Genomic DNA, 24,376 nt, shown 5'->3' with positions numbered 1-24,376 from the left:
TAGCCACTAGACTATAGACTACAGTATCTATGAGAACAATATCATGGATGGATACACATTTCAGACATGACATATCTGCAGTCTATTGTGAACAAAGAATATTATTTGATTTAAAATGTTTCTGAATTATTTATCATGGGAATAAGCCTTCTCATAACAATGCATTTTATGACCATCAAATACATTTCTTTATGCTACAGATGCATGGAGTTTGCTGTAAAGATTAATTATATATACATTTGTATGATGTCACAGGGTCCATGTGTGCATGCTTTGTTTTAGGAAGTTCACCCCTTTAGGAATTCTTCTGTGGAATTTTCATTGTAACTGTTTTTACTTCAGTATATTGCTGCAGACCATACTCTCCCCTAATGCAAAAAAATAAAAAAAATATATAGTTTCTACAATAGGCAAAGGGAACTATAATCTGAGACATTATTCTTGAAAACATATTATAGCATACAGTTTCAGGTGCATCATTATTTTGTCAATTATGTTTTCTCAGAGAACATTGAAGACAATGTATTCACAAATATTTATTAAATAATACCAAATTACACCACAATGTAGAATGTCATAAAAAAATATAATGAGGTGAAATAATTAATTAATCCTGGTAAAAATAAGAATAAATCAGTATGCAGATTATAATTTTCCTGCATGTGAATAACATTGGAATATTATTATTGATTTATTATTTAGACACAATGGGCTAGATTACAAGTGGAGCATTCATTTATTGCATGCCAGTAAATGGGCAAATAAGTGGTTGGTTAATGCTACCGTGAGATCTCTCTCATTAATTTTTAAATTAACAACTGCATGAAGCAGTTTTTAGGGGTTAAAGTTAGGGGATGTTAGGTGTTAGAAAAAAAATGGCACTAAAAAGTGCCTTTACATTGCGGTCTATGGGGACTGTGTGTTCACTGTAAATATATATGCATATGCTTATTTACATATAAATACATACATATAAATATACAAATATAAACACATACATATATATGCATAGGCTTATTTACATATATATTTATGTGTTAATATGTGTATATACACACATAAACACATACATATATATGCATATATTCATATACATATATATTTTACATTTGCTGCCCATCGCTGTGTGACATACCCCCTTTGTTGCGCTAGGTACACTGCCGTGTCTCACACCATGTGAATGAGGCTCCCATTAGAGCCTATGGAAACACACTCTTGTGAGCGCAAAGCTTGCCTGCAATGCAAATGCGAGGTTGCGTTGCATAGCGCCTCTCCTTTAATACTAGCGCACAATACAAAAGCGCAATTTTGCGCTCCACTCATAATCTGGCCCAATATATATTATAGCCCTTTGCCATCAAATACATGGCCAAACACCATATATCTATGAACCCTTATAAATATTTTTTATTAATAATTATATGACTAATTTTTTATCAGATAGAGTTTATATAAGTGTAACTGTTTTTTGAAGAATACAAAAGGGCAGGCACTGCATACACAAGATGATTGCTATAACAAATCCAACATTTATTGGAACATATGGCAAGAGAATACAGTAAATTCCATTCCAAAGTGTGAAGGGTCCTTCAAAGTGACTCCCAGGCAGGTATGGTGTGGACATAGGTGATCTGACGCGTTTTGCGCCCCCTACAGGCGCTTACTCATAGATCTATTGCTTAATGTTATAATGTGCTTTATATATGCTTCCCTGTTTACACCTATTAACCCCTTCATAACTTTAAAAAACGGGATAATAAGGGAAACTTGTTGCTTTTAAAACTACTGATCGTATTATATTTGCAAATAACAGATCTCTATGTTAAAATCAGATGAAACTACCACACTGACTTAGACTTTAGAATTTTATATGTTGTTATTACTGAACTTAGATGGAACATTAATGGCTATGGGCTTCCATTAATTTTAAAGCTTTCTAAATTTTTACACACAATATAAGCAAATTGAAGGAAGTAATGCTAGAGCCATATGTGTTCAAATATTGTATAAGCCACCGGTCAAAGACTAGGATTTGAAAAAATTACATATTATTATATAAGATGTTTGAATTAGTGAAAAAACGCAAAGCTATATATAAATGAACGCTTTTACACATTTACAAATAATGGAAGTATTACAAAATTTAAAAGTTAACTGATTACGTGTATTTCATAATTTTAAGAGGTGGGGAATTGTAATACTGAATATAGAAAGGAATAATTAAGGGCTACTCCAATGAGATTATGCATCAATAAAAAAATTGATGTCACATTCTTGATTTAGTCCTAAGGGACTTCTAGTCTGTAATTGGAGTATCCAATAAATCTCCTTCCTTTGGTGTATATTGTATTTATTTCCTCCACTGGGTGGTAACTTAGCAACATCTATTATACAAATGGACACATTTGCTATATTACTGAAATGTTCGCTATTAAAGTGATTCGCTACAGCTGATTCCTTTACATAATTTTTGGTGTCCCTGAGATGCTCGCTAAATCTTTTTCTTACCTCCTTTGAGGTCTGACCTACATATTGCATCTGACAGAGATTACATGTGAGCAAATATACCCCAAAGGTTGTACCACAGTTGGCATTAAAATTAATGTCATACCTACGTTTGGCTATACTGCTTGTAAAGGAGCTGCCACCACTCATGTAAGCACACATACCACAGTTTCTACTAAGGCACTTAAAGTTCCCTTGTCTGGCCAACCACCTTGAATTTGTGGGCCTTGTCCTAGTTATATTACTAGGGGACAGACTGCGAGCCAGTGTATACGGTTTCTTAGACACAAACTTACAGTTCTTAATCAAAGGAGCCAATGTGGGATCACCTTTGAGAATATGGAGATGCTTTTGTAAAATTTTAGCTATTTTGGTATATTGACTAGTGTATTCAGTAGTGAATACAATAGCGTCTTTAAAGGCATTTTCTGTAGTAGTTTGTTTTTGTGCCTCATAAGACTGAATTTCTGTTCTGCATTTTTCTAAGGCATCAGCATTGTATCCTCTGGCTATTAATCTTGTTTGAGGTCTAATGACTGTGCTCTGTAAGTTTCTTGTGACTGTGTATTCCTTTTAATCCTTATAAACTGTCCACGAGGGACTGCTTTAATAAGGTGACTAGGGTGCTGTGAGGAGGCATGCAGTATGGTATTGGCTGCAACAGGCTTACAGTAGGTTTTAGTGATTACTTTATTGCCACATGCTTGTAGGGTTAGATCTAAATAATTCACTTCCTCATGATTAAAAGTACCAGTGAATCTGAGATTCATGAAGTTGTTATCCAAGAACTTAATGAAGTCCTTAAACAATTCATCATCTACTGTTTTTTTTAGAATGACCAAAAGGTCATCTATGTACCTTACAAATAATAATATATCTTCCAATCATGGATTAAGGACACTGTAAATATATGTGAATTCCCACCACGAGACATATACATTTGCGAAAGCGGGGCAAATTTTGCCCCCATAGCCGTTCCGCATGTTTTTCTGTAGTAGTTCCCTTCAAACATGAAATAGTTATGGGACAAAGCAAAGCGTAGAACATCACCAATATATTAGTGTCATATGCCAAATTTAGTTCTCTCTCTAGGAAAAATTCCACCGCCTCAATACCCAAATGTTGTGGTATTGAAGTATATAAAGAACTGATATCCACAACTGCCCATGAATAATTTGGTTCCCATTCTACCGTTTGTAATATATCAATCAAATGAGTACTGTCCCTGAGATAGGACAGCTGCTTGACAGCCAAAGGTTGAAGCACACTATCCAACCAGGTCCCCAAAGGCTCAAACAAGGACCCCACCCTGGAGACAATAGGTCTGCCCAGGGGATTGGTGAGGTCCTTGTGAACCTTGGGGACATGGTAGAAGATAGGGACAAGAGAATTTTGAGGGACCAATGTGTCCAAATCTATTTCTCTAAACACACCTAAGTGTATCCCTTCAGTAATTAACTTGACAAGTTCTCTCTTTTATTGTACAACTGGGTTACCTGTTAATTTTTGGTAAACTTTTGTATCTGACAGTTGGGAATGTGCCTCACGAAAGTAATATTCTTTATCTAATATGACAATGTTTCCCCCCTTGTCTGATTTTTTTAATGACGATCTGATCGTTGTTTTTAAGAGATTCGCTTATATTGTGTGTAAAAATTTAGAAAGCTTTAATAACCATTAATGTTCTATCTAAGTTCAGTAATAACAACATATAATATTCTAAAGTCTAAGTCAGTGTGGTAGTTTCATCTGATTTTAACATAGAGATCTGTTATTTGCAAATATAATACGATCAGTAGTTTTAAAAGCAACAAGTTTCCCTTATTATCCTGTTTTTTTAAAGTTATGAAGGGGTTAATAGGTGTAAACAGGAAAGCATATATAAAGCACATTATCACATTAAGCAATAGATCTATGAGTAAGCGCCTGTAGGGGGCGCAAAACGCGTCAGATCATCACCTATGTCCACACCATACCTGCCTGGGAGTCACTTTGAAGGACCCTTCATACTTTGAATTGGTATTTACTGTATTCTCTTGCCATATGTTCCAATAAATGTTGGATTTGTTATAGCAATCATCTTGTGTATGCAGTGCCTGCCCTTTTGTATTCTTCAATTCGTACAGAGGATCGGTTCTCCACTTCAGGCTACGGCACTCCGGGGGAACAGGTTACACGGCTGAACAGGTTTCACTTCCGGTTTAACCGGACAGAGGTAGACATGATTGTTTGAACACCGGATCACCGTTTTCACTTATGTAACTGTTTTTTATTGTATTTATCTTGTGTTTCAAGCAACCTTTATTTTATCCCTTACCCATTACACAAGGTCTTCAGTCTCGCTAACCTGACGAGAGTTAAATTAGATTGTGCTTGAGCAAACACTTTTACTTTCAACTTGTAATACTTGCACAAATGTATGCATCCATGATATTCCACTTGTAATCTAGCCCAATGTTGACAATTAAAAATAGCACTATTCATCTAGAGCACTGACATTTATTAAGGCACTGCTGAACATAAACATTATCCTATTATCTCAGGGGCATACTTCTGTCTGTTCAGTCAGTTGAGAAATTAGCTAGACAATTCAAACAAGTCATTAAATTATTGAACTTAATAACTTTTTATGTTTTTCACATATTAACACATACATATATATGTATATATTTATATACATATATATTTATAATTTGCTGCTCATCGTTATGCGACTTTCCCTCTCTGCATGAGAACGAGGCTCCCATCTATCAAGCTGGCTACTGTGTTTTCATGGGTGTCAGGAGAATGAGGGAATGATTCCTAAACTGTATTCATGGTGTTTATATACAAACATAAGCACCTACTTGTGCCCCTGTTTTGATACCTATGAGTCACAATTTTTAACATAATCTGCAGCTCATGTGCAAGCAACTCTCACCTGCTGCACATGATGACAATGATATTATTATGTACAGGCAATTTCTCCAACATTGGTGTGTCCGGTCCACGGCGTCATCCTTACTTGTGGGATATTCTCTTCCCCAACAGGAAATGGCAAAGAGTCCCAGCAAAGCTGGTCACATGATCCCTCCTAGGCTCCGCCCACCCCAGTCATTCTCTTTGCCGTTGCACAGGCAACATCTCCACGGAGATGGTTAAGAGTTTTTTGGTGTTTAAATGTAGTTTTATTCTTCTATCAAGTGTTTGTTATTTTAAAATAGTGCTGGTATGTACTATTTACTCTGAAACAGAAAAGGATGAAGATTTCTGTTTGTAAGAGGAAGATGATTTTAGCAGACAGTAACTGAAATCAATTGCTGTTTCCACACAGGACTGTTGAGATGAAGTAACTTCAGTTGGGGGAAACAGTTAGCAGTCTTTTCTGCTTAAGGTATGACTAGCCATATTTCTAACAAGACCATGTAATGCTGGAAGGCTGTCATTTCCCCTCATGGGGACCAGTAAGCCATTTTCTTAGTTAAACATAAAAGAATAAAGGGCTTCAAAAAGGGCTTAAAAACTGGTAGACATTTTTCTGGGCTAAAACAATTGCTTTACTAGGCATATTATGCAGATTCTAACTAATTATTGGTATTATAATCTTGGGGAACGTTTAGAAAAACGGCAGGCACTGTGTTGGACACCTTTTTCAGATGGGGGCCTTTCTAGTTATAGAGAGAGCCTCATTCTGGGACTGTATAGGGGTTAAATGTAAAAAAAATTAAGGGTTAAAGCTCTGAAATTTGGTGTGCAATACTTTTAATGCTTTAAGACACTGTGGTGAAATTTTGGTGAATTTTGAACAATTCCTTCATACTTTTTCACATATTCAGTAATAAAGTGTTTTCAGTTTGAAATTTAAAGTGACAGTAACGGTTTTATTTTAAAACGTTTTTTGTGCTTTGTTGACAAGTTTAAGCCTGTTTAACATGTCTGTACCATCAGATAAGCTATGTTCTATATGTATGAAAGCCAATGTGTCTCCCCATTTAAATTTATGTGATAATTGTGCCATAGTGTCCAAACAAAGTAAGGACAGTATTGCAACAGATAATGATATTGCCCAAGATGATTCCTTAAAATGAGGGGAGTAAACATGATACTACATCATCCCCTACTGTGTCTACACCAGTTATGCCCACACAGGAGGCCCCTAGTACATCTAATGCGCCAATACTTATTACCATGCAACAATTAATGGCTGTAATGGATAACTCCATAGCAAATCTTTTATCCAAAATGCCTACTTATCAGAGAAAGCGCGATTGCTCTGTTTTAAACACTGAAGAGCAAGAGGACGCTGATGATAACTGTTCTGACATACCCTCACACCAATCTCAAGGGGCCATGAGGGAGGTTTTGTCTGATGGAGAAATTTCAGATTCAGGAAAAATTTCTCATCAAGCTGAACCTGATGTTGTGACATTTAAATTTAAATTAGAACATCTCCGCGCACTGCTTAAGGAGGTGTTATCTACTCTGGATGATTGTGACAATTTGGTCATTCCAGAGAAATTATGTAAGATGGACAAGTTCCTAGAGGTTCCGGTGCCCCCCAACGCTTTTCCTATACCCAAGCGGGTGGCGGACATAGTAAATAAAGAGTGGGAAAGGCCCGGCATACCTTTTGTTCCCCCCCCTATATTTAAGAAATTATTTACTATAGTCGACCCCAGAAAGGACTTATGGCAGACAGTCCCCAAGGTCGAGGGGGCGGTTTCTACTCTAAACAAACGCACTACTATTCCTATCGAAGATAGTTGTGCTTTCAAAGATCCTATGGATAAGAAATTAGAGGGTTTGCTTAAAAAGATTTTTGTACAGCAAGGTTACCTTCTACAACCAATTTCATGCATTGTTCCTGTCACTACGGCAGCGTGTTTCTGGTTCGAGGAACTAGAAAAATCGCTCAGTAAAGAATCTTCGTATGAGGAGGTTATGGACAGAGTTCAAACACTTAAATTGGCTAACTCTTTTGTTTTAGATGCCGCTTTGCAATTAGCTAGATTAGCGGCGAAAAATTCAGGGTTTGCTGTCGTGGCGCGCAGAGTGCTTTGACTAAAGTCTTGGTCAGCGGATGTGTCTTCCAAGACAAAATTGCTTAACATTCCTTTCAAAGGTAAAACATTATTTGGACCTGATTTGAAAGAGATTATTTCAGACATCACTGGGGGAAAGGGCCACGCCCTCCCACAGGATCGGTCTTTTAAGGCTAATAATAAGCCTAATTTTCGTCCCTTTCGCAGAAACGGACCAGTCTCTAATTCTGTATCCTCTAAGCAAGAGGGTAATACTTCACAACCCAAACCAGCCTGGAAACCAATGCAAGGCTAGAACAAGGGTAAGCAGGCCAAGAAGCCTACTAATGCTACCAAAACAGCATGAAGGGATAGCCCCCGATCCGGGACCGGATCTAGTGGGGGGCAGACTTTCTCTCTTTGCTCAGGCTTGGGCAAGAGATGTTCAGGATCCTTGGGCGCTAGAAATAGTTTCTCAAGGTTATCTCCTGGAATTCAAGGAACTACCCCCAAGGGGAAGGTTCCACAGGTCTCAATTATCTTCAAACCAAATAAAGAGACAGGCATTCTTACATTGTGTAGAAGACCTGTTAAAGATGGGAGTGATACATCCAGTTCCAATAAGAGAACAAGGAATGGGATTTTATTCCAATCTGTTCATAGTTCCCAAAAAAGAGGGAACATTCAGACCAATTTTGGATCTAAAGATCCTAAACAAATTTCTCAGGGTACCATCGTTCAAAATGGAAACTATTCGAACGATCCTACCTACTTTCCAGGAAAATCAATTTATGACTACCGTGGATTTAAAGGATGCGTACCTACATATTCCTATCCACAAGGAACATCATCAGTTCCTAAGGTTCGCTTTTCTGGACAAGCATTACCAGTTTGTGGCACTTCCATTTGGATTAGCCACTGCTCCAAGGATTTTCACAAAGGTACTAGGGTCCCTTCTAGCGGTTCTAAGACCAAGGGGCATTGCAGTAGTACCTTACTTGGACGACATCCTGATTCAAGCGTCGTCCCTGTCAAAAGCAAAGGCTCATACGGACATCGTCCTAGCCTTTCTCAGATCTCACGGATGGAAGGTGAACAAAGAAAAAAGTTCTCTGTCCCCGTCAACAAGAGTTCCCTTCTTGGGAACAATAATAGATTCCTTAGAAATGAGGATTTTTCTGACAGAGGTCAGAAAATCAAAACTTCTAAGCTCTTGTCAAGTACTTCATTCTGTTCCTCGTCCTTCCATACCGCAGTGCATGGAAGTAATAGGATTGATGGTTGCAACAATGGACATAGTTCCTTTTGCACAAATTCATCTAAGACCATTACAACTGTGCATGCTCAGACAGTGGAATGGGGATTATACAGACTTGTCTCCGACAATTCAAGTAGATCAAAAGACCAGAGATTCACTCCGTTGGTGGCTGACCCTGGACAATCTGTCACAGGGAATGAGCTTCCGCAGACCAGAGTGGGTCATTGTCACGACCGACGCCAGCCTAGTGGGCTGGGGCGCGGTCTGGGAATCCCTGAAAGCTCAGGGTCTATGGTCTCGGGAAGAGTCTCTTCTCCCGATAAACATTCTGGAACTGAGAGCGATATTCAATGCTCTCAGAGCTTGGCCTCAACTAGCAAAGGCCAAATTCATAAGGTTTCAGTCAGACAACATGACGACCGTTGCATATATCAATCATCAGGGGGGAACAAGGACTTCCCTGGCGATGAAAGAAGTGACCAAGATAATTCAATGGGCGGATGATCACTCCTGCCACTTGTCTGCGATCCACATCCCAGGAGTGGAAAATTGGGAAGCGGATTTTCTGAGTCGTCAGACATTCCATCCGGGGGAGTGGGAACTCCATCCGGAAATCTTTGCCCAAATAACTCAATTATGGGGCATTCCAGACATCGATCTGATGGCGTCTCGTCAGAACTTCAAGGTTCCTTGCTACGGGTCCAGATCCAGGGATCCCAAGGCGACCCTAGTAGATGCACTAGTAGCACCTTGGACCTTCAACTTAGTTTATGTATTCCCACCGTTTCCTCTCATCCCCAGGCTGGTAGCCAGGATCAATCAGGAGAGGGCCTAGGTGATCTTGATAGCTCCTGTGTGGCCACGCAGGACTTGGTATGCAGACCTGGTCAATATGTCATCGGCTTCACCATGGAAGCTACCTTTGAGACAGGACCTTCTTGTTCAGGGTCCATTCGAACATCCGAATCTGGTTTCCCTCCAACTGACGGCTTGGACATTGAACGCTTGATTTTATCAAAGCGTGGGTTTTCAGATTCTGTAATAGATACTCTGATTCAGGCTAGAAAGCCTGTAACTAGAAAAATTTACCATAAAATATGGAAAAAATATATCTGTTGGTGTGAATCTAAAGGATTCCCATGGAACAAGATAAAAATTCCTAAAATTCTATCCTTTCTACAAGAAGGTTTGGAGAAAGGATTATCTGCAAGTTCTCTGAAGGGACAGATCTCTGCTTTATCTGTTTTACTTCACAAAAGACTGGCAGCTGTGCCAGATGTTCAAGCATTTGTTCAGGCTCTGGTTAGGATCAAGCCTGTTTACAGACCTTTGACTCCTCCCTGGAGTCTAAATCTAGTTCTTTCAGTTCTTCAAGGGGCTCCGTTTGAACCCTTACATTCCGTAGGTATTAAGTTATTATCTTGGAAAGTTTTGTTTTTGGTTGCAATTTCTTCTGCTAGAAGAGTTTCAGAGTTATCTGCTCTGCAGTGTTCTCCGCCCTATCTGATGTTCCATGCAGATAAGGTGGTTTTGCGTACTAAGCCTGGTTTTCTTCCGAAAGTTGTTTCCAACAAAAATATTAACCAGGAGATAGTTGTACCTTCTTTGTGTCCGAATCCAGTTTCAAAGAAGGAACGTTTGTTACACAATTTGGACGTAGTCCGTGCTCTAAAATTCTATTTAGAGGCTACTAAAGATTTCAGACAAACATCTTCCTTGTTTTTGTTTATTCTGGTAAAAGGAGAGGTCAAAAAGCGACTTCTACCTCTCTTTCCTTTTGGCTTAAAAGCATTATCCGATTGGCTTATGAGACTGCCGGACGGCAGCCTCCTGAAAGAATCACAGCTCACTCCACTAGGGCTGTGGCTTCCACATGGGCCTTCAAGAACGAGGCTTCTGTTGACCAGATATGTAAGGCAGCGACTTGGTCTTCACTGCACACTTTTGCCAAATTTTACAAATTTGATACTTTTGCTTCTTCGGAGGCTATTTTTGGGAGAAAGGTTTTGCAAGCCGTGGTGCCTTCCATTTAGGTGACCTGATTTGCTCCCTCCCTTCATCCGTGTCCTAAAGCTTTGGTATTGGTTCCCACAAGTAAGGATGACGCCGTGGACCGGACACACCAATGTTGGAGAAAACAGAATTTATGCTTACCTGATAAATTACTTTCTCCAACGGTGTGTCCGGTCCACGGCCCGCCCTGGTTTTTTAATCAGGTCTGATGAATTATTTTCTCTAACTACAGTCACCACGGTATCATATGGTTTCTCCTATATATATTTCCTCCTGTCCGTCGGTCAAATGACTGGGGTGGGCGGAGCCTAGGAGGGATCATGTGACCAGCTTTGCTGGGACTCTTTGGCATTTCCTGTTGGGGAAGAGAATATCCCACAAGTAAGGATGACGCCGTGGACCAGACACACCGTTGGAGAAAGTAATTTATCAGGTAAGCATAAATTCTGTTTTTATTTTTTTATACCTACGCCAATAATGCCATTCAAATATTCAGTGCTTAAAGGGACAGTCTAGTCCAAAACAAACTTTCATTATTCAGATAGGGCATGCCATTTTAAAGAATTTTCAAATTTACATCTATCACCAATTTTGCTTTGTTCTCTTGGTATGCTAATTTCTAAGCCCTTAAAGGCCTCCTCTCATCTCAGGGCATTTTGACAGTTTTTCACCACTAGAGGGTGTTAGTTCATGTGTTTCATATAGATAACACTGTGCTTGTGCACGTGGAGTTCCTAGGAGCCAGCACTTATTGGCTAAAATGCAAGTCTGTTAAAAGAACTGAAATAAGGGGGCAGTCTGCAGAGGCTTAGAAACAAGGTAATCACAGAGGTAAAAAGTATATTAATATAACTCTGTTGGTTATGCAAAACTAGGGAATGTGTAATAAAGGGATTATCTATCTTTTAAAACAATAAATATTCTGTTGTAGACTGTCCCTTTAATGTTTGTTGTTTCACAGTTGTTTCTCTCACCTTTGTCTTTCCTGACCTGACACCAGAAAATAATGTCATACAGCACTAACATTTGGGCACAGATGCGTTATGTTTCTAAATGACTATCAGAGAACACATGTTAAGACCATGGTCACATTGAACTTATTAGTATTGGCATTGAGGGTTCTTTATTTCCTATCAATGAATATTAACTGACTTACATTTCACGTCCGTTTCCAGACATCTTAAATCCTCCAAATGGGCACTGAGAAGACATTGCACTGTAGCAGTTAATCCTACAAGAGAGCAGATAAATCAGAACAGATGAACATGATCTATTTCACAGTTTAATTCAGTTTTCAAAATTAAAATTTCATATTAGTAGTTAACTTGTCCCTCTGCCTGTCCATAGTGTCAGTCAAAAGGGTCCTATATACAGCCCTGTAACTTTGTTCCAGCTGTGAACTAAGCCAACATACTAAACCTGCTGAAATAGTTTTTAAGGAACACTTAAAGCTTTGGAGACTAGAGGAAAGTCTGATTGGGAGATAGGTACAGTAACCTATATTTTGTCACATTAAAAGGAGCTATTTGTAATCAAACTGATAAGCTTCAGCAGGTAAAAGGGAACACATTCAAGGAGAGAAAATGTTAAAGGGAACCACAACACCTGCTTGAAATATTTTAAACCAACTTTTTCTCATTATGCAAAATATACTGACTTTAATTCTGTATGCAGTTTTCATCTTACTGCATTCTTTTGTAGGTAAAAGCTTTATCATTTAAACATTGCTCTGCAGCCTTGTACTTGCAAAGTATGCTGCCATATTGCAAAGCACGTTCCACAACAGTGGGTCACGTGATGCACACAGCACCTTCTATTTCTAAAGGAAGCAGATTGAGCCCTCCAGTGTCTTAGAAGAACGCTTCAGGCAGACAGGCACTGTTATGTTTATAAATAGCACACGCATGGAAGGAAGGGGGAGGAGAGGAATGCACAGGGGGAGGAGAGGAATGCACAGGGGGAAGAAAGTCTCCGGAGTAAATATGTAATGTAGATGAATGCAAATGTCTTGTTACAATTTTATATGCAGAGTGTTTGCTTTCTTTCTTCCCCCCTGTGCCTCCCTCTCCTCCCCCTCACAATTGCTTCCCTGCTCATGCTATTTTTAAACATAACAGTGCCTGTCTCCCTGAAGCCGTTCTTCTTAGACACTGCAGATCTCAATCTGCTTCCTCAACTTTAGAAATAGAAGGTGCCGTGTGCATCACGTGACCCACTGTTGTGGAACTAACTTTGCAATATGGCAGCTTACTTTGCAGGTACAAGGCTGAAGAGCAACGTTTAAATGATAACGTTTTTATCTACAACAGAATGCAGTAAGATGAAAATACTGCATACAGAATAGTTTGTTAGTTTATTTTGCACAATTAAAAAAAGTTAGTTTAAAACATGTCAAGCAGGTGTTGTGGTTCCCTTTAAAGGATCATAAAATACAGTAAAATTTCTAACAAGTGCACAATAAAAAAACAATGCAATAGCATTTACTCTAGATATAAAATGAGCAGTAGATTTACTTCAAATTGCTGACCCGTTGTATCATGTGACAGTCAATCACAAATACCTATACACTGTGCACTTTGTACATTCTCAGTAGTAGCTGGTACCTCAGAAAGTGTGCATATTTTAATAATGGAAGTCAACTGAAAAGTCCCTTTAAACTAGTGCATACTCTATCTAAATCATAATACTTTAATTTTTACTTAAGTGTCCTTTTAAGTAGACTGTCCCTTAAAATATAAAAAAATAAAACACCACCCTGCAATTGCTGAATTAAAATGTTGGCATTTAGAGATACATTTAAAAGTGCAATACAGTGATCTGTCTTCTAAAGTCGGTTTAATGTTTTGAAAGCTTAATTTTTATGACGATCTGGAGTTTTGGCTGACTTCACATGGTACATGGTTAAATTTAACCTGCATCATCTGCATCGTTCCAACAAACAAAACAGTTGTGTATAGATCTCTTGTGGTTTTCACTACAGGGACAGTGTTAATCATCATTTTATTTCAATAGCAGCACACAATTCCTGGAAATGAACATGAGACTGGAAACTACCACAGGAAAAGTACTTTGTAATGACATACTTCTGCATGTAAATAATAAAAGGGATATAAAACCCAAAGTATTTATGTCATGATTTAGACAGAGCATGAGATTTTAAACAACTTTCTTATTTACTTACATTTTTCTTTGTTCCCTTGGTATTTTTTGTTGAAAAGCAGGAACGTTAGCTTAGGAGCCATAATAATTGCTACTATGCTTCTTTATTATGCTGTCATAAGCACATTTTTCTTCTCATTATTTATTTGCCTATAGTTTTAAAAACAATATGGACTGTAAAGACTTATAGACGTATATGTCTTTCTTTCTCAATGTAATATTGTAAAATGTAGCCACTGAGCTTTTTGTGTATCTTTAAACATATACCTCTTCCATTTTGTCTACACATAAACATTTTGTATTACAATTTAAAATTGTTTAATGTCCCTTTAAGTATGTCAAGTTCACTTAAGTTTTCAACAAGTTATGTTTTAACAAATGTAAAATTAATGATTTGTTGAATAGTGTTTTTGTGCAGTTTCAACATTTTTTTTCAATTTAATTTAAAAGTAAACTTTAATATCTGTAAAGAGCACATTCCATTAATGAATAACTGTTTTGCAAAAGATTTGCAAATCAATTAATCTTTTTTAAAACATTTGAAACTGTTGTGTGTTTGCTTAAGTTGTATAAATGTATAATTTCAATGGAACGTTCCCTGTATACCTATTGGGTATGTGTATCTTGTATTCCTTTGCTGTGGTCAGTAAGACACCACATAGAAATGTGATCTAAGCAGTCACTAAGTAGCTTGTTTCAAGGTCACCTCATGTATAGTCTATAGTATTTACATCAGGCCTTTTGAGTACAGGGGGGAAATACAATATTCGAATAAGTGTAATAATAGTAATGCACTGTTTCATATTATGACAATAAAATAGGCTCATATTGTAAAAAAAAAAAAGTATGCATAAAATCTTATATTACAATCAAAGGAAAAAAATCATGTAAAAATGTACTAACCATACAGTTCCCGCCTGAAGAGCTGCAGCAAATGTCATTGCTTTGTCCATGTCTTTAGTGAAAACTCCTGCTGCTAATCCATAAGTGGTATTGTTTGCTCTTTCAATAACTTCATCTATTGTTTTAAACTTCAGTATTTGTTGTACTGGTCCAAATATCTATATCAAGTTTCAAAAGAAAACATACAAAACTGTATTCTTTGCATGTACCAAGAGGAAAAAAAATCAATACACCTGGTAGTTAAACATACAACAGTATTGTGTATCACTATGTAATGCTAACAATGATCTTAGCTCTTTTGTTAATAATATTGTTCATTTATCAGGAAAAGAAAAAAAAATATTCACTACTCGGAGCAGTAGAAAACAAAGTTCTTGATCTCCTTTATCTAATTTACAAAATAAGATAAATAGACATTCTAGTACTAAAATAACTAATGATCATAATAAATATAAATAACTAAGGATCAAAACCTGTTTAGCAACAATTCAAAGTATGAAAATAATTTGAAAAAAGGGCTATATACACACTGGCCTAAATTCATATAAAACTTATTTGTCAAACTAATATTCCACACAAAAATAAACTTTTGAAAATGTCAAGATACAAAAACATATGTACCTGCAAGTTATCAAATTATCCAGTGGCAAGATCAGCCCCATTGAAATCATTGCAGCCGCCTTTATCTCACAATCATTAACTTCCTACAGCATAGAACCACTATCAAGGCATCACAGAAATGTTTAAAAAATTACAAAATAAAAAAATAAAAGTGACATCCTCTATAAAACAGTAATTTAATTTAAAAAAAGGCAAGCCTGTCAACTTTAAGAATGTGAGTCATGACCACGGGACCACTTCACAAAGGGGTTAATCCTTTACGAGTGGTACAACATATGTTGCTGAACCATTTTTAATTTTACTTTTTTTTTTAGTGATACATCTATGTACTGGTATTGCAAAACCAGCAGTTTTTAAATGTTATTTTACTTGGTTAAACCATGGCGGCCATTTTTGTGTTATGGCGCACAACAGATTTTGGTTATACAGATGTTTACAGAAACCTCAATATCTCACGTCAGGATGGTCCTAGCTCCTTGGAACAATAACTGATATCTAGAGCACATTACAAGGTACAGGTACAAATATAAACTTTTTCAAATTCTTGTTCCTTAGATTTATAACTTAAGTCCTAATGCAATGAAAGTTCTACTCTTAGGGTCAATTTATAATGGGAAGGGTTTGAGTCTGAGCCCTACATTTAGGGGTTTAGGGGGTACCAGTTAAGTATAGTGTACATGCAGAGCATTTCAGGTTTGAGACTTCTCTCTAATTTTTTTCTTTTTTGTGGCAAGAAAGTGCAATTTGATAACATTTCCCCTCACAAACATGACATTTGGGTAGAAAGACTTGTCTCTGCATGTCCGGGAATGCCCAAGCCTGCAAGTGTGTGGATAAATCCTGTTGTGTTGGCAGCATTCATGTAAGTTAGATGCTAAGAGCTGAAGTGCATTAGTTTCAAGTGATGCATGAATATAACTTATCCAGATATGGAAATAAAGTGTTTTTAATTGGCTGTATAACAAATGATTAGTGTCCTAAACAAAGCTATGGTGTTCTTTTTCCTGTGATAAAAGCAGTAAGTGACTACAGCTAAGCAGAAAATGAGTTACTGTGTTCAAAGGTAGGATGTGATGTGATATCAGTTTGTAGGTACCATGGAAACACATTTCTATTGAAATATCATCACCTATTTGGTAACAGTTGTTGTAATCCCTTGGAATATCATACAAACTATTACAACAGGACTATGAGAAATTTTATTAGAGCACATATAAAAGGAAAATAACTATCCTCTAAACGTGTCCCTGGTAGGTCACTGTGTCCCATCTGCCACAAAAAAAATGTTTGTGATCGGAAAATACACATATTTGGAGCAGAGAGAGGACTATGTGTTACCCAAAGATTATCTTCTGAAGGTTGACTCAGCTTGTGTTGCTCTTGGTGTATCCCCTGCATCCAAGATTAGGAAGGTAAGCGTAGATAAAGGATAAAGTGCTTTGAGAGCTAAAGTAGGAAGGATTTCTGGAACTGAAAATAAATCTACTTCAAAAGAGAGAATTTAGGGTGTAAGAAAATGTCACTGTCTTCAGGCAGCATCAGAGAGTACTATCAGGTGCTTCTTTACATTTGCATCACAAGAGTTTTAAGAACATGCAGTGATAAAAATCTGTCCCCCTGATCCTACTGAATAATGGCTGTGTTGCTTGTGTCTATGATGACAAACGGTGGTTAGGCTTGATTGAGGACATCAGCAAAGAAAACTGATGTTTTTGTAAACTCCTTCCACCCAAATGGACCAAAAATATCATTCAAGATATCTGCTAAGGACGAAGTGAGTGTAGTTTCCCATAAATAATGTTCTCAGAAAACTGACAACTGCCAAGTTGACTGCTGCCACCAGATGCTCCTACATTATTTCTGAGAGACTGAGTAAGGACATCTCACAGTTTCTAATCAAACATGTAGCTTGAACAATAAAATACAGCTGAGATAACAGAAAGTATATATTTAGGGATAAATAGTATAGGAATGCTGTAGACCCTTAGGGGTCTATTTAAGAAGCAGCGGAGGCTGCTTCCGACCCACCCTGCTTCAGTTCCGCCTGAAGCAGAAGTTAAGAAGCAGCGGTCCTAAGACCGCTGCTCCTTAACTCGTCCGCCACCTCTGAGGTGGCGGACAGCAATCAGCCCGATTGAATACGATCGGGTTGATTGACACCCCGTGCTAGCAGCTGATTGGCCGCAAATCTGCAGGGGGTGGTATTGCTCCAGCAGTTCGCAAGAACTGCTGGTGCAATGATAAATGCCAACAGCGTATGCTGTCGGCATTTATCGATGTGCGGCGGACATGATTCGCTATAATGGATCATGTGTGTCTGCACCATGGTAAATATACCCCTTAATATTGAAATATATATAGCAGCGTTAAGAGAAGAAACTAATGAGATAATACTCAAACATTTCCAAAAGCAAAGAAATTCAGCACTCTTTTAAATATACTTCTAAAAAAAAAATTTGATATCACAATTTGAGCTTGAACTTGTGGTGTGTCAATCATAAAAATAATTACTTTAAAAGACTGTTCATTTGTATTATTTGTTATGTTTATAGTACATCTGATAATTTCTCAAAATGTATGAGTGAAGATGGCTTTTCACCAGATTTCTACTAGTCCTAGCTCTTTAACTAGTGGAATCTCAAACTTTTATTGCAGAATTCTACCATAGAGGACTTACATCTGTAAAAATGGCAGGTTTCTATCTGGACCCCCACCAGAGATAATTAACCCGAAAATTAAGGGAAATGTTAAAAAATGCACTTTCTTGCTCCTATTAGAAAAAATATGAGAATGATCAAACCTGAAATGTTCTGCATGCACAATATACATACCTAGGTACCACCTAAAAATAGGACTAAGGCTCAAACCCTTCCCATTATAAATTGACCCTAAAAGTGGAACTTGATCATTACATTAACACTTAACCTCTAAGTCTAAGGAACAAGAATGTACAAAATAGTTATATATGTACATGTATCTTGTAATGTGCTCTAGACATAATTTTTTGTTTCAAAGAGCTAGGACCCTCCTTAAAAATGGTCAAGCAACCAACTTGACAATTATTGGACCACTTGAGATGGATTAACCCAAAGACCACGGCTTAAGAATAACTTGGAATGCTCACTGTCAACCACTTTGTCACGTTTGAAAGATTCCTGATACCTATACCATTCCAGGCAGCTAGACTATTGTAGCATAACAAAACAGGCATGCAAATATTTAACCCCTTAATGAACAGTGCCCTACAGGGTAGGGTGCTGTTCGTTTAGCCCTTAAGGACCAGCGCCATGGCGCTGATGTCTTGGGCTCTTTCTGTGGCAATCTAGCTGTAAGCAGCAAGATTGTGCTATTTCTGTATCGATCATCAATACAGAGAGAGATATTCTGTGTCCCTCTCTGCATTGGGTTGTGGTGGTGCCGACTGTTGGTGGTGTGGGAGGATCAGGAGAGAGGCGGAAGCAGTTGGGAAGGTGAGGGAGTGGGTGGAACCACTACACTGCAGGAAAGGGTTTAATGGAGGGAGCAATCCACTACACTACTGAAAATATGTTATTAGAGGGGAGAGTGGGGTGCTACTCTACAGAAATTTTAATACATAAAAAAATGAGTTAAACTATATAAATGCTGGGTTCTGGCAGTACCTAAGATAGCAGACATTACTTAGAGAGGGCTAGGGAACTGTTTGGGAGGGATCAGGGAGGTTGAGGGTAAAATAAAAAAATAATTAATTAATAATTTAAAAAAATGCCCTATTTGCATACTGTCTGCCAGCACCTAAGGTGGTGTTGACCACTTGGGGGTGAGGGAGGGAAGAGAGCTGTTTTAGAGGGATCAGATAGATATCAGGGGGTGGGAGGTGTCAGCTGGGAGGGTAATCTCTACATTACAGCTAAACTTAACCTTTCAAGCTACCTGATTGATCCCTTCACTGCCGGGAATTTCAAAAGTGTGGTGTGCAGTGGCAATTAGCATCTTTCAAATTACCAAAAATATATGGTAAAGTCATGCATATCTGCTATTTCTGAACAAATTGGATCCCAGAAAAGCTTTTACAACCATTTGTATTATGACTACACAAGCAGTATGTAAATTATTTCAGTGAGAACTCCAAAGTTTGTGAATAGTTTTTAACGGTGAAATGGTGACATGAAATAAATCAAAATGGGCCTAGATTGATAACATGGGTTGTCTACTAATATATATACAGTGGGGCAAAAAAGTATTTAGTCAGCCACCAATTGTGTTCATCTCAATACTTTGTTATATATCCATTGTTGGCAATGACAGAGGTCAAACATTTTCTGTAAGTCTTCACAAGGTTGTCACACACTGTTGCTGGTATGTTGGCCCATTCCTGCATGCAGATCTCCTCTAGAGCAGTGATGTTTTGGGGCTGTCGCTGGGCAACACGGACTTTCAACTCCCTCCAAAGATTTTCTATGGGGTTGAGATCTGGAGACTGGCTAGGCCACTCCAGGACCTTGAAATGCTTCTTACGAAGCCACTCCTTCATTGCCCGGGTGGTGTGTTTGGGATCATTGTCATGCTGAAAGACCCAGCCATGTTTCATCTTCAATGCCCTTGCTGATGGAAAGAGGTTTGCACTCAAAATCTCACGATACATGGCCCCATTCATTCTTTCATGTACACGGATCAGTCGTCCTGTTCCCTTTGCAGAGAAACAGCCCCAAAGCATGATGTTGCCACCCCCATGCTTCACAGTAGGTATGGTGTTCTCTCTCCTACAAACACGACAAGTTGTGTTTCTACCAAACAGTTCTAGTTTGGTTTCATCTGACCATATGACATTCTCCCAATCAGCTTCTGGATCATCCAAATGCTCTCTAGCATACTTCAGAAGGGCCCGGACATGTACTGGCTTAAGCAGGGGGACACGTCTGGCACTGCAGGATCTGAGTCCCTGGCGACGTAGTGTGTTACTGATGGTAGCCTTTGTTACATTGGTCCCAGCTCTCTGCAGGTCATTCACTAGGCCCCCCGTGTGGTTCTGGGATGTTTGCTCACCGTTCTTGTGATCATTTTGACCCCACGGGGTGAGATCTTGCGTGGAGCCCCAGATCGAGGGACATTATCAGTGGTCTTGTATGTCTTCCATTTTCTAATTCTTGCTCCCACAGTTGATTTATTCACACCAAGCTGCTTGCCTATTGCAAATTCAGTCTTCCCAGCCTGGTGCAGGTCTACAATTTTGTTTCTGGTGTTCTTCGACAGCTCTTTGGTCTTCACCATAGTGGAGTCTGGAGTGTTGTGGACAGGTGTCTTTTATACTGATAACAAGTTCAAACAGGTGCCATTAATACAGGTAATGAGTGGAGGACAGAGGAGCATCTTAAAGAAGAAGATACAGGTCTGTGAAAGCCAGAAATCTTGCTTGTTTGTAGGTGACCAAATGCTTATTTTCAACCATAATTTGCAAATAAATTCTTTCCAAATCAGACAATGTGATTGTCTGGATTTGTTTCCACATTTTGTTTCTCATAGTTGAGGTATACCTATGATGAGAATTACAGGCCTCTCTCATCTTCTTAAGTGGGAGAATTGCACAATTGGTGGCTGACTAAATACTTTTTTGCCCCACTGTATATATATATATATATATATATATATATATATATATATATATATATATATATATATATATATATATATATATATATATATATACAGGGAGTGCAGAATTATTAGGCAAGTTGTATTTTTGAGGATTAATTTTATTATTGAACAACAACCATGTTCTCAATGAACCCAAAAAACTCATTAATATCAAAGCTGAATAGTTTTGGAAGTAGTTTTTAGTTTGTTTTTAGTTATAGCTATTTTAGGGGGATATCTGTGTGTGCAGGTGACTATTACTGTGCATAATTATTAGGCAACTTAACAAAAAACAAATATATACCCATTTCAATTATTTATTTTTACCAGTGAAACCAATATAACATCTCAACATTCACAAATATACATTTCTGACATTCAAAAACAAAACAAAAACAAATCAGTGACCAATATAGCCACCTTTCTTTGCAAGGACACTCAAAAGCCTGCCATCCATGGATTCTGTCAGTGTTTTGATCTGTTCACCATCAACATTGCGTGCAGCAGCAACCACAGCCTCCCAGACACTGTTCAGAGAGGTGTACTGTTTTCCCTCCTTGTAAATCTCACATTTGATGATGGACCACAGGTTCTCAATGGGGTTCAGATCAGGTGAACAAGGAGGCCATGTCATTAGATTTTCTTCTTTAATACCCTTTCTTGCCAGCCACGCTGTGGAGTACTTGGACGCGTGTGATGGAGCATTGTCCTGCATGAAAATCATGTTTTTCTTGAAGGATGCAGACTTCTTCCTGTACCACTGCTTGAAGAAGGTGTCTTCCAGAAACTGGCTGTAGGACTGGGAGTTGAGCTTGACTCCATCCTCAACCCGAAAAGGCCCCACAAGCTCATCTTTGATGATACCAGCCCAAACCAGTACTCCACCTCCACCTTGCTGGCGTCTGAGTCGGACTGGAGCTCTCTGCCCTTTACCAATCCAGCCACGGGCCCATCCATCTGGCCCATCAAGACTCACTCTCATTTCATCAGTCCATAAAACCTTAGAAAAATCAGTCTTGAGATATTTCTTGGCCCAGTCTTGATGTTTCAGCTTGTGTGTCTTGTTCAGTGGTGGTCGTCTTTCAGCCTTTCTTACCTTGGCCATGTCTCTGAGTATTGCACACCTTGTGCTTTTGGGCACTCCAGTGATGTTGCAGCTTTGAAATATGGCCAAACTGGTGGCAAGTGGCATCTTGGCAGCTGCACGCTTGACTTTTCTCAGTTTATGGGCAGTTATTTTGCGCCTTGGTTTTTCCACACGCTTCTTGCGACCCTGTTGACTATTTTGAATGAAACGCTTGATTGTTCGATGATCACGCTTCAGAAGCTTTGCAATTTTAAGAGTGCTGCATCCCTCTGCAAGATATCTCACTATTTTTTACTTTTCTGAGCCTGTCAAGTCCTTCTTTTGACCCATTTTGCCAAAGGAAAGGAAGTTGCCTAATAATTATGCACACCTGATATAGGGTGTTGATGTCATTAGACCACACCCCTTCTCATTACAGAGATGCACATCACCTAATATGCTTAATTGGTAGTAGGCTTTCGAGCCTATACAGCTTGGAGTAAGACAACATGCATAAAGAGGATGATGTGGTCAAAATACTCATTTTCCTAATAATTCTGCACTCCCTGTATATATATATATATATATATATATATATATATATATATATATATATATATATATATATATATATATATATATATATTTTTTTTTTTTTTTTTTTTGATAGGTAAATAAAAAGAACAAGGCTCTATTTCTGTTTAAATGGAGTCATAGCAAAAATGCTAAAAATGCTCTGGTCTTTTAGGCAAGTTTTACTCTGGTCCTTAAGGGGTTAACATTCACATGCATTTACAGATCCCTTTTTGCATTTACTTATGCGCTTAATTGTCCTCAATAGATCAATGGGATCTGTATCTTTAGGAGATGATCATGGTGGCCCCCATGTGTATTTTGTATTTTATATTGTAACATTCCATATAAATGGATACATATATTCTACTAGGGGACACTGTCAGCCAGTGTATTTGATCCTATCTTACTTCCTAACCTTATTTTGTAACCCTATATGAGACCTTCTGTCATAGTATTGTCTCACATAAACGCTTACGCCTAGATTTAGAGTTTTGTCGGTAAAGACCCGCGGTGCTAACGCTGCTTTTTTTTTTCCAGCGCACCCTTAAGACAACGCTGGTATTTAGAGTTGTCTGAATGGCTGCGTTAGCCTCAGAAAAGGGAGCGTTGAGCATAATTTAGCTCCACTTCAACCCTCGATACCAGAGTTGCCTACGGTAGCGGTAAGCTGGAAAAACGTGCTTGTGCACGATATCCCCATAGGAAACAATGAGGCTGAGCTGGCTGAAAAAAAACCTAACACCTGCAAAAAAGCAGCGTTCAGCTTCTAACGCAGCCCCATTGTTTCCTATGGGGAAACACTCGCTAAGTCTACACCTAACACCCTAACATGAACCCCGAGTCTAAACACCCCTAACCTTACACTTATTAACCCCTAATCTGCCGACCCCGCTATCGCTGACACCTACATTATACTATTAACCCCTAATCTGTTGCTCCGGACACCGCCGCAACCTACATTATAGCTATGAACCCCTAATCTGCTGCCCCTAACATTGCCGACACCTATATTATATTTATTAACCCCTAATCTGCCCTCCCTAACATCGCCACCACCTACATTATAGCTATGAACCCCTAATCTGCCTCCCCCAACGTCGCTGCTGCTATAATAAAGTTATTAACCCCTAAACCTAAGTCTAACCCTAACACCCCCCTAACTTAAATATAATTTAAATTAATCTATATAAATTTACTATAATTAAATAAATTATTCCTATTTAAAACTAAATAATTACCTATAAAATAAACCCTAATATAGCTACAATATAACTAATAGTTACATTGTAGCTATTTTAGGATTTATATTTATTTTACAGGCATCTTTGTATTTATTTTAACTAGGTACAACAGCTATTAAATAGTTAATAACTATTTACTAGCTACCTAGTTAAAATAATTACAAAATTACCTGTAAAATAAATCCTAACCTAAGTTACAAATACACCTAACACTACACTATCAATAAATTAATTAAATAAATTACCTACAATTAGCTAAACTAAAATACAATTAAATAAACTAATCTATAATACAAAAAAAACAAACACTAAATTACAGAAAATAATTTTTTTTTACAAGAAGTTTAAACTAATTACACCTAATCTAAGCCCCCTAATAAAATAAAAAAGCCCCCCAAAATAATAAAATGCCCTACCCTAT

The 24,376-nt window shown here is 38.0% G+C and overlaps 1 protein-coding gene across 1 annotated transcript in view; it reads right to left on the bottom strand.

Annotated features, from left to right (window-relative positions):
- ALDH1A1 (aldehyde dehydrogenase 1 family member A1) overlaps positions 1 to 24,376 on the bottom strand; it is a 111,585-nt gene that overhangs the window by 478 nt on the left and 86,731 nt on the right. Inside the window, exons 11-13 of the mRNA XM_053702502.1 lie at positions 14,839 to 14,996; positions 11,933 to 12,007; positions 1 to 368 (exon numbers count right to left, since the gene is read on the bottom strand). The exon at positions 1 to 368 is cut by the window's left edge and continues 478 nt beyond it. Of these exons, the coding sequence (XP_053558477.1) occupies positions 296 to 368; positions 11,933 to 12,007; positions 14,839 to 14,996 (306 nt within the window). The 3' untranslated portion in view covers positions 1 to 295. The remainder of the gene's footprint in view (positions 369 to 11,932; positions 12,008 to 14,838; positions 14,997 to 24,376) is intronic.

Source organism: Bombina bombina, chromosome 2, assembly GCF_027579735.1.
Source record: "Bombina bombina isolate aBomBom1 chromosome 2, aBomBom1.pri, whole genome shotgun sequence".
Lineage (NCBI taxonomy): Eukaryota > Metazoa > Chordata > Amphibia > Anura > Bombinatoridae > Bombina > Bombina bombina.
Note: the sequence above shows the minus strand (reverse complement) of the source record. Positions and strands in the feature narration are given on the sequence as shown.